The 10719-nt window shown below is 46.9% G+C and overlaps 1 protein-coding gene across 2 annotated transcripts; it reads right to left on the bottom strand.

The window, feature by feature from the left end:
- Positions 1 to 400: 400 nt before the first annotated feature.
- On the bottom strand, positions 401 to 10077 carry SMARCB1 (SWI/SNF related BAF chromatin remodeling complex subunit B1; the record flags this gene model as incomplete). Of its 2 annotated transcripts, none has more annotated exons than XM_079544050.1 (9): positions 401 to 440; positions 1355 to 1486; positions 5266 to 5456; positions 5655 to 5821; positions 6319 to 6446; positions 6682 to 6819; positions 7385 to 7514; positions 8726 to 8855; positions 9985 to 10077. In XM_079544050.1, the coding sequence occupies 9 exons, from the start codon at positions 10075 to 10077 to the stop codon at positions 401 to 403; spliced, it is 1149 nt and encodes a 382-aa protein (XP_079400176.1). The 2 variants fall into 2 exon arrangements, with proteins under 2 accessions (XP_079400176.1, XP_079400177.1); XM_079544051.1 differs by having other exon boundaries at positions 8744 to 8855.
- Positions 10078 to 10719: the final 642 nt, after the last annotated feature.

The raw sequence follows: 10719 nt of genomic DNA, 5'->3' as shown, positions 1-10719 counted from the left end.
GAAGTGACTCAGTTGCTATAACAGGACAAAGTGTGAGATTCACTACGTGTTCAAACATACTGAACTCTACCTTAGTAGTATGCATTCCTTTTATTTAAAAAGTTGTTCTAGTAGTGCGTGTTGCACCTATACAAAAGTATTTTTACACTGTCCACACACAGGCATAGAAGGGCTCCAACAGCTGCCACAAGTCTCAGCTAGATCATGTGCTAATGCAGCATTCTTGGTACGTGGCCTCTAGGCTGAGGGGATGGGGCAGAAGTCAGCAGTACAGGGAACTCTTGGCAAGTGGAATGTGTGTCCCTGAGGGACAGTAAGACCCCTGCCAATCCTAGATCCACGTGGGGAGAGAAGTAGGGACAGAGTCTGTAGGAAGAGCACCAGTGTCACAACAGGGAGTTTACCAGGCTGGAGCAGTGTTGGCCAAGCGTCTCATGCGCCTAGAAGAGAAAGAGAGTTACAGTGAATGCTGTGTTACAGACAGGTGAAGCCTTACTAAAAGCGATGCTTCTGGTGAGGTTACCATGGCTTTGTGATACTTTTTTTACTGCCCAAACATCCTTGGTCACTTGAGTGCCCCTACCTGTAGTGCTATGACACACCATTTTCAGCTTTTAGGGCAGTTTTGCTCATTAAGTGAGACTGAACCAGTTGCTCATGAGAACTATTCAGACAGTGATAGCTGAGAACAATTATAAATCTGTTAATTAGCACTAAAATATTCCTAGGAGAGAGCCAAGCCAGCATACTTACTGTTCCCACAACATATCTTTTGGAGAGATGCTAGCAGTTCATTTGTATTGCCAGAAGCAGCTGCAGTTTAACCAAGTAGGAGCAAGTGTTTTTGAGTACTTGCTGAGCGCTGCTTAGTGCGGCTCTATGGCAAGCAGAGCTCCTCCTGCAATGGCAGAAGTGCTCACGTGCCAGCAAATGGGTCAACATTCATCAGGCTGGAGCTGAGACCTTGTCTGTTCCTAGATCAAACAGCACTTTATCCTACATAAAAGGAATTCTTCTGGCAGGATGCTAATTCACATGACAGTGCATGAAACTCCAATATTTTTGATGAATGCCTTCCTATAGAAACACTTCCCCCGCACAAGCAGAGAGTCCAAGGGGAAAAAAAAAAAGGAAACTTTGCTTCAAACAGGATATGGCTAAAGTAGACAGTTAAATATTTGTGGAGTAAGGTGATAACAGTTTAGTATCCTGGAGCAAAAGGGTTATGAGTTTGTTGTGGTGTGCAAGTTTGAAATCCTGCCAATCGGCGCTCAGCAGAGAAAAAACCAACATTAAAGCTTTTAACTTCTGTCTTAGGGACGGGCCAGAATGAGAACTGAACGAGGGGCAGCACCTTGTATTTCTATCCTGGTCCCTGATCTTCTTCTCCATCTCGGCATCTGTGAGGGTTTCCAGAAGAGGGCACCACTGGTCAGCATCCCCCGTGTTGCGAATCGCGATTTCCACAGTCGGCAAAGGGTTTTCACTGCAGCAGCAGGGCAGAAATCAAAGCAACATCCATCAGTGCTAACAGTCTGCTCCCCTGGGTTCCTGCCCAGGTGCAAGACACAAGCACAGCACAGCACTTCAAGTGTTTCAGGCTTAAGCACCCACTCAGCCCCAGAACGGGGGCAGTTACCTCCTCAAGGAGACCAATTGTTACCAACTCCACAACCCCCAGCGAGGACAGACATCTAAATGACTGCAGCAGTAGTTCTCTCCTATTAAGGCCATGATGTGCTTGGCCATCAGGGTTCAAATGGAGTAAGCACAGGCAACATTCAGATCAGTTTATTAACGTGGGGAGGATGTCTCCCAGAGCAGTAGCTGAGCAGGGACTGTTGACAGGCTCTTCACCTAGCTTTGCCGTTCTGCAGCTCTTACTTCCTAGCTGTAGCTTGCCTAGTGCAGCTCCAGCAGCTCTTCCCAGCATGTCAGGCTTTCAGGGAGCATGACAGGATGGGAACCTACAGTGGAACAAGGACTTTCTCCCCACTGCCGTGGCAAAAGCTCTTTCTTGAGGACCTGCTGTTGTAACCACAGACTGTGATTAATCCCAGCACAGAAACACAGGGCTGTCACAGAGCACAAGATCGCTCATCGGAGATCTGCCTGCCCTGAACAGCTGCATTATCACATGCACAACAATGTTTACTCCTTCACTAGTGACTTTTCAGCAAAAGTCAACAGGAACTTTACAGGAGTAGCTTTCCAAACATTGAGGGTGGAGCTGGAAGCTCAGCATAAATACAAAGGAGCCTCAGAATGTAAATGTTTGCTTTGAATTCTAGAAAGCAGCTCAGCACAAGTGTGTGTGTGTGAATGTGTATGTGTGTGTGAACGTGTGTGAGCCCTCACACAGGTGTGTGCAGATCCCAGGGATGTGCCCCCACCAGGATCCCAGCACTGATGCTCAGCCACCTCATTCACAGGAAGGGACTCTGGTGGGCACCATGGGAGCAGACAAAGTCTGCAGCAAAGCTGTTAAAAGAAAAATGAATCCAATGCCTTTGGTGTCTGATCCAGGGAGGAAACTTTGGTCAAATCCACTTCCAGTATTGCTGATATCCACTAAAGCAACACTTGAAGCCAGGAAATTCATCTTAGCCACAAAATGCCGCAAATTCCAGGCTAACTGCTAGATCCTGACTTAAGCATGGTAAATGAAGTTGAGACCATGCTATCAGCAATGAGCATCCACTAGAATTAAAAAGGGGCCGGAAAGCCAGCTCATGAGCATTGCTAATGCAAGCCAACTCAGATACTGCATTTCTGTAGGGCAGAATTAGAGAAAATGAAAAATCCTCCCTCATCTCCTAAACTTCCTCGTAGGACAGCTTCCCCCTCCTTTATTTTTTTAAACAAGAGGTGCTGGCAGAATGAGTGAAAGGCACTGTCAGCTGCAGCATTCCCAGTGGAGCACTGCACTGCTTGTGCTGGGGCAGAGCCTCTGGCAGCAGCATCACGGGCACAGCAGTGCAGCCAGGAGGGCAGGGAGGGGTCTTCCTCTGCAAAAGGCAACTCGTCAGACATACAAGTTATTCTGGTTTTTGAAGGCAAAAGCCTGGGTATGAAACACTGTGCGCTGCCCTTAAAAACATCTCAGCACCGAGGCAGGAAATGTTCAGTACACCATCACCCTGAAAATGACAACTGCATCAGTTACCAGTCCTGTCACTTCCATTGGGTTCTCAGGCTCCCCTTGTTTTGCAGAGAAGCCAGCTGGAACAACTGTCCTGGAGTTCATCAACTGAAGGACAGTTTCACCTCTCCCTCTGATGACTAAGAGGCACATGACTTCTCAAATCTCCGATTCCTGGAGATTTTAAGGTTCTTTTGATACATCTACAGCACTCTTTCCTTACATCGTCGGAATGACTTTGGAGCAACCATCGCTCCTGTGGTTTGGGAATTCAGGAACTAACCAACCACAGAACCCAAACATCATTAATCACAGGAAGGCTTCAGAAGTACTCCTTTGCAGGAAGAAAAGAGGGAAGAGGAGGGCATGTTTGTACTTTGACAAAAAATGCAAGTCTTAAATTAGGTGCTCTTTGCCTCTGAATGGTTCATGGCTACATACTTCGTTCTCTCTGCCTTCCTTCCTTGTTTTTAATTCCCCCCCTTAAAAACTGCAACAGTCTAAAGGTGGCCTGAAATCTACCTATTTGAGCTACCCCTAAAAGGAAGCGCTCTGCAGTAACCAGGGCCAGATACATGTTTTTACACATGTAAACTACATATGCACAGCAGCAGGGAAGAAGAGGCAGCACTAGAAGCATCACATTGCCACTGACTGCCCTCCAGGTTCCCACCAATTCTCAGCAACACGTACCCTCTGCTCTAGCAGTTTCATCTGGTCCCACACAGATCAGCAAATATCAATCTACTGTCATGGCTAGCAAGGTGGAAGTCAGCTCCCTAGCTCCAAGAGAAGAGTTTAACTTCCATGTGAACCACATCAGGGATTAGCTGCAAGCTTCCTCAAACTGACCTCTACAAAACCGGCGCCAGCAGCACCTTTCTCCCACCTCTGCAATACATCACTTGCTGAACTCTCAAACTTCCTCAAGTGTCACCGTGGCCTGAGGTCAAAAAACCCAGCAGCACACATTAAGGAACACTTAACAGACTGCAAACTCAGCAACGTATGGAGGATAACATCCCTACAGTAAATTGCCACGGAACGCTGCACAGCACAACTGGGAGTAATTATTATTAGGAGACAAGTCAGAAAAGCTGATTATTCAAATCTGACACTGCTGCATTCCAGCTATGAAAATGGCCTGTGATCAACCTCAACTTCAGCCAGGGTAGAGAGCTGTGGTGTCAGTCAGCTAAGGCTCAGAAGGCCAAACCTTGGCCCAAGTCAGGCAGAGCTGATGAGACAGAAACGTATCTGAGGATCATCTTGTGCAGACATTAGAAGAAGGCACAAGGTATTCTGCCACTGTCAATTAGAACAGCCTTTCATTCTGTGGCAAAAGCTGATTTCATTGATATTTGGTCGTGGGATGTATTACACCCACCACAAAAAGATCTCTGAGCAAAAACACAGGCTGGTTGAGAGGCACCAGGATGTAGTACAGAACAAAAGACACCAGGCACTAGATCAAAATACTTCATTGCTTCACCAGGCAGCCAGCAACAAGCAAAGGGCCACACCTGAGCATGACTTGACTGCAGACACATCACTAGACACGTTTAGAGTGCTTTGGTTAGATCCACCACTAACATTTCTGTTATCCAGGAGCCCATCCATTTCATACAAGCAATACAACGACTCTTACAGCTCACCACTAACACCTCCCCCTCTTGTGATGTGACTCACTTGCCACTTCAAGACAGACAACCACCCAAAGCAGTGGGAGCAATGAAACCACCTGAACTGCTAACCTTGCACAAGCAGTGGTCTGTAAATGACTCCAGATTAGGGGATTGCCAGTCGATGAAACATACCAAAGGATGTCCAAGAAATAAAAAAATCTTTACCTGCACCCTACTTCATTTTCATCTAATAAACTGGTTTAAAAGGAAGACAGTTGTATGCATTAGTGGGCACGTGAACATGAGAAATCAAACACTTCTACTATAGAAAAATAATTCCAGAACTATAGAGATATAGTATAGTATATATACAATCCATGAGAACCAGTTTCAAATTAAGCTTTCTACATTGCATCAGCTGTTCAAGATTCATGGGTACTAGCAGCCATGAAGTTAGAACATGCATCTACACCCATCCAGAAAGATGACAGTTTGTACCTGAAGGCGTATGTCTTCTGATGCCAGCTCAGCTGTCCCCGGATGCTGTAGGCAATAGTAGTGACAAACTCCCCACCCAGGCCGAGCTCTGAGCACAGCTTCAAGGCAAACTTCTCTGGGGAATTCTCCTTCTCTGACATGTCCCATTCAAACTGGTCTACAAGGGAGATGTTCCCTACATGGATGTTTAGCTGGAGACAAGGGAAGAAACAAGTCATTCATTTCTCAAGGACAAAAATCTAACCTGGACACAGGACTGGAATTAGGAACTCCTAGTTTTGATGGAAGTCCTTGTACTATTCTTCCCCCATTAAAAAAAAAAAACAAAACAAAACACCTAGAGAAATGCAAATGGTTCAGCTCTCATTCCAGTGCCCCCCTGTCCTTACCTTAATAATAACACGTTGGTCTGACTGATCCTCTAGGATGCTGTCAGTCGGGTACGATTCGATCTGTTGTCGGATGGCAGAGGCAATAGCAGGGACAAAGGTCAGAGGATTCAAATCCAGGTCATCACAAAGAATCTCTGAGAACATTTCTGGGGTCATCAGCTTTTCTGATACAGAATAAGAACAAAAAGACTTATTTCTCAGCCACCAATATCTGCCACTTACAGAATACCCAAGTTAAGATCTTTGCCTGAAGAAGGGAATCACCTTTTGCTGTTAAAACAGTGCTTTGTTCCGGGGTTGCACACATGTACACACTGACTTGACTTTCTTGTTTCACAAAGAACGCAGCAATGGTCTATTAATTAATTAAATACACATTAACTATTTAGTATTAATCTTGGCTGACATTTCCATTAGGCTGCTGAACTGATAAAGTGGATCAGAACAGGCCTAACTTTTCAGATTACAGCATCCAGGAATTACTGCAACCCGTGGAAGTGTCAGGGATCTGCTAAGAGCCATGAGAGCCGAACGACACATCAAAGTACAAGAGCTTTAGAGCTCCTCCTTTATGGGGCAAAGACCTGCTTGTTCTCTCTTCATATTTGGTGATGAATGCATCTGTATCTCTCTAACCCCAGGAAACTCTCCTCCTACATACCATTCATGTTCCATGTAAATGCATCTCTGAGTTTCTGCCCATCAATTTCCATGTCAAGCCTGATTGGAACCAGAACCTCTGGCTGGGACGCGTTCTCATGGATGACTGCTGGGTCATGGTCATCAAAGCTACAACAAAGAGCAACAATACAGCACATGGAATAGAAAACCATACATCTGGCTCCCATAGAAGGAAGGTGCTTTTTACTGTTACCAATCCCTACACTTCAACTCCCCAGTTATTAGACATACTCTTCAGCTCAAAGTTACAGGGCTGTGGCAACCACTTCTCTATTAGAGCAGCCCCCTGCAGTGAGTCATGTTGTAACTGTTTCCAGTTTTCTGAAGAAGGAAGCTGCCTTACCACAGAGGGAAGGTCCTCTTCTTGTCCCTGCCCATGCGATTTCTGTTAATTGTTGTTGAGCACGGCACTGCATCCAGGTGATGAGAGCTGTTGGGCAGTGTTGGCACCCACTGGTTGTTCCTCTTCGCCTTCTGTTCTCTGGAGAATGAGACTGTGTTAACCTGCAGGCCCTGAACACCACTGCCACTATTATTAAGAATAGTACCATAAATTACGAGCTCCTCCCTAATGACAGCTGGACTGAGAACTCCTATTCCACACTCCCTCCTTCGAAGTCCATTCTCCAGCTCACAGCTATCCATCGTACATGGATCCAGGTGTACCACTATAAATATGAGGTTCATATTTGGATTTCCTGTCTGTATTTACAGAGGGACTGTTGAGAAATGCGACATCTCCAGCAAAAAGTACGTGCAGAGAGTGTTCTCCACAACATCTGTTACAGCTGGAATGAAGTAATTGCAAAATGAGCTGTATCATCAAACACTAATGTTTTTCTTCCTGTAATACGTGGGCAGCAACCCAATCCTTACAATTTGGAGATCTTCATTTGCCCAACATTGCAAATATCTGCTAGCACAGACTTGCAAGCGCCCCCTGCAAGCTGCCCTGGGTTTATACGATTTCTGTTGGGACAGGACAGTGCTTCCAGTCCATGCTGACACGTTCCAGCAACTTCATGGTCCTCACCAACACTGGTTACCTGAGGTAGGTGGGAGGTTCTGTGCTGATAGACACTGCCTTGTATTTCTCATCATTTCCATCCAAGATCTCTTCCACTTCAGAGGCCTTTAACAGTGTCACACTGGTGGCTAATGTTGTATATCCATGATCTGTTACCAGGAAAGATGCCAATAATTAACGTGGAAGAGCATTATGCAGCATATGACATAAACAAGCTGAATAGTGAACAGCCCTCTCTGTCAGTGCAGGTGGGACTAGAAAGAAAACACATCATTTTAAATGTTTTTAAGTCCTCCTAAATAGTAAATAAGCTTATAAGTAATGTGCTTTTACATAAGGGGAGAAAAAAAAAATTCCTACCCTGTATTACCCCATACTATCACATCGTTTAGCTCTGCACAACTACAGTCTCCCACTGTGATGTAAAATCTCTTCCACAGTTTCTGGGAGGAAAAGCCCAGAAAACTATAAATCCTCAATGGACCTAAAGGTTGGAAATGGAGATGTAACACTCAGTGGAAAAGCGAGTGGCTGAGCAGACACATCAAATATTAATGAAAGCTAAGCCACGGAGTACAAACACTTAAGACTTGGAAAAGGGGGAGAATCTCAGGACAGAACTTGCTAAATTGCACAGACCATCTGCATCCAAGAACCCATCAATGTGCTGAGAAAGAAAAGTTCAGCATGTGATGACAATGCACAATTGGAAGACCACAGGGAGAGATCAGAGGGTGAGATGTTAATACATACTGTAATAACACTAAAGGTCATGGCAGAGATTATTCCTGCAGCACAGCTAAGAATAACACAAAAATCAGACTTACATCTTCTGGGACTGTGAGACCGCTGATTTTCTGTTGGAAAAGAAAGAAAACAGCGATGGGTCAGCAGGATATGAGAGAGAGGAGGCTTAAGTATAGAATGAACTGCTTCTCTTTATTATGCCTTAGCCTGAGGAACATATGACAAGTTACACTGCTAATGAATATAAGTACTTATATAAGAAGTCTCCCATCAGAAATAATACCAAGGTGGCTGTATTCTCACTGTGGCAGTAACATCGGTAGAAACACACTACAAACTCTGGGAGTTGTAAACATACAAAGTACACATGCAGGCTTTCAATGGGCTAAGGGACAGAACCACCCCTCTGAGAATAAAAGTCCCTTCTGGAATACGGTGTTTATCTTGAGGTGTGACTTTTGCATTGTGACGAATGCAGCCAAGTCCAGGACAGCATATTTTGCAGAACACTCCATCACTGAGGCAATCTGAAGCGATTAGCAAAGCCCTAAAGGTACACAAGCTTCTGAGCCTACAGAGACAGTTCTTCAAGGCAGTCATTTAGTCTGGGAACATTTACTCATCTTCTTACCATGTGAAGATGCCACTATCTTCTTCCTTTCTTCCACTGTGGCCAGTCGTCTCCAGAGTGAGGGGTACCTCTTGTACAGTGAGCCCCGGAACATACGCAGGTAGTTCCCCACCTGGAAAAAGAAAAGCAAAGATATGACCTGGAATCACATTCCATTTAAAGAAATGCTTATCAGAAGCTGAAACAAATCCTCTGTAATGACAGCAATCCTGAGAGGATTTTTTATGTTTTTCACAATATATCAGGTTTGGCACCGTAAAGCACAATTTTTGGCACAATATAAAAAAAAAAACAGCTCTTATCAGCACTTACTTCACTATCGCAGAGTCACATAATCACAGAACGGTCAGGGATGGAAGGGACTTCAAGGACCATGAATCTCCAACCCCCCTGCCACATGCAGGGCCACCAACCTCCCCATTTAATACTAAACCAGGCTGCCCAGGGCTCCATCCAACCTGGCCTTGAACACCTCCAAGGGACGGGGCATCCACAGCCTCTCTGGGCAGCTGTTCCAGCACCTCACCACTTTCTCTGTAAAGAACTTCTCCCTGACATCCAACCTAATCTAGTTTGATAACAAACTCCAACTCATTGACAATCAATTTTCGTGTATTTCTGAACAACTTAACATTGACTTTGCTATATTAACACAGTGCTCAGTAGGGATTTAACCCAGTTGCATACCCAGCTCTCCAGCAGCATCCCTTTTCCCAGACAGCACTGGGATAGCTCAGACACCACAGCCCTGCCCGGTCCTTTAAATCCTTGCAACACGCAGGATGTGATCTCTGCCTCCTCCAGGCTTGCTGAATACCCGCAAAGCAGTTCTGCCTTCCTCAGCACAAGGCTTGCTAGTCAGCAGGATGAGTTCTAGGCTCTGAAAGCAGATTTTTAGACTGGTGCTGTGCTTGTAGAGTGATTATAGTCCACAAAGAGGCTCACATTCCTCGTCAGACAGGACTTATTTTGACCTTACCATCTTTCAGGCCATTTTTAATTGTATCTCTGCCCTGCAGCGCTCACCAGCAGACAGCGGGGAACGGGAAGGCGATTCCTCCTCCTCCTCCTCCTCCACGTGCCTCGTACAGCGCACACGGCCCGACTGCCCGCGGCTCCGGCTCCTTTCAGCCGCACATTTCCCACGCTATCACTGCAGCGAAGGCCCTCTGCCCCCACTCAGCGCAGCCCACCCCTCAGCCTCGCCCCCCCCCCCTCCAGGCCCCCGCCATTGTCCGCACCTCGGAGCCTATCATATAAAACTCGCCGTCCTCCTCCAGCTGGAACTTAACAGGCTTCTGCCCAAACGTTTTGCTCAGCGCCATCATCATCATCGCGGCGGCCTGGCGGGGCTCTGGCGGCGCTGAGAGGAGCGGGGCGCAGCGGGAGGGGCAGCGCCGCGGCCTACTCCGCTGTTGCTCTGCGCATGCGCCGGGTCCCGCCCCGCGCGCTCGTTCCCACCTACCCGTTCCCGCGCGCTCGTTCCCGCCCACCCGGCGCGTGGCGGCGGCGCTGAGGGGAGGCGGGCGGCAGGTAGAAAAGAGGCGCTTTATTGGTACATCCATACGTATATACACAGTATATATATATATATATATATTTATATATAAAAAAAAGGGTTTATACGCGTCGTACAAACGTTGACGCCCGCGGGTTTGGTTCCGTCCTCGGAGCGCGGTGCGGAGGGGCAGTGTCCAGCACTGGGAGCCGCGGGGGGGCTGGCTGAGGGGCTGCGGCCTCACGGAGCGGAGGGCGGCGGCGGGTCGGGGTTATGGGGGGAGTCCCGTTCCAGGCGGGCCTGATGGCTCTTGGGATGCTATCGCTGGAAGGACCTGGCCTGCTCGTGTCTGTAAAGAATGTGGCAGATGCTTTTGTGTTGACAGTGACAGAAGCTGGGGCTGCTGCTGGAACGGGAGAGGAGCAAACTTTGTCACTTGTTGTGACAGACGTCTGTTGTGTCAGGCTCTGCGCCTGAA

The sequence above is a fragment of the Tetrao urogallus genome (genome assembly GCF_951394365.1).
Source record: "Tetrao urogallus genome assembly, chromosome: 17".
NCBI lineage: Eukaryota > Metazoa > Chordata > Aves > Galliformes > Phasianidae > Tetrao > Tetrao urogallus.
The sequence above is the reverse complement of the archived record's forward strand: the minus strand, read 5'-3'. Positions and strand labels throughout refer to the sequence as shown.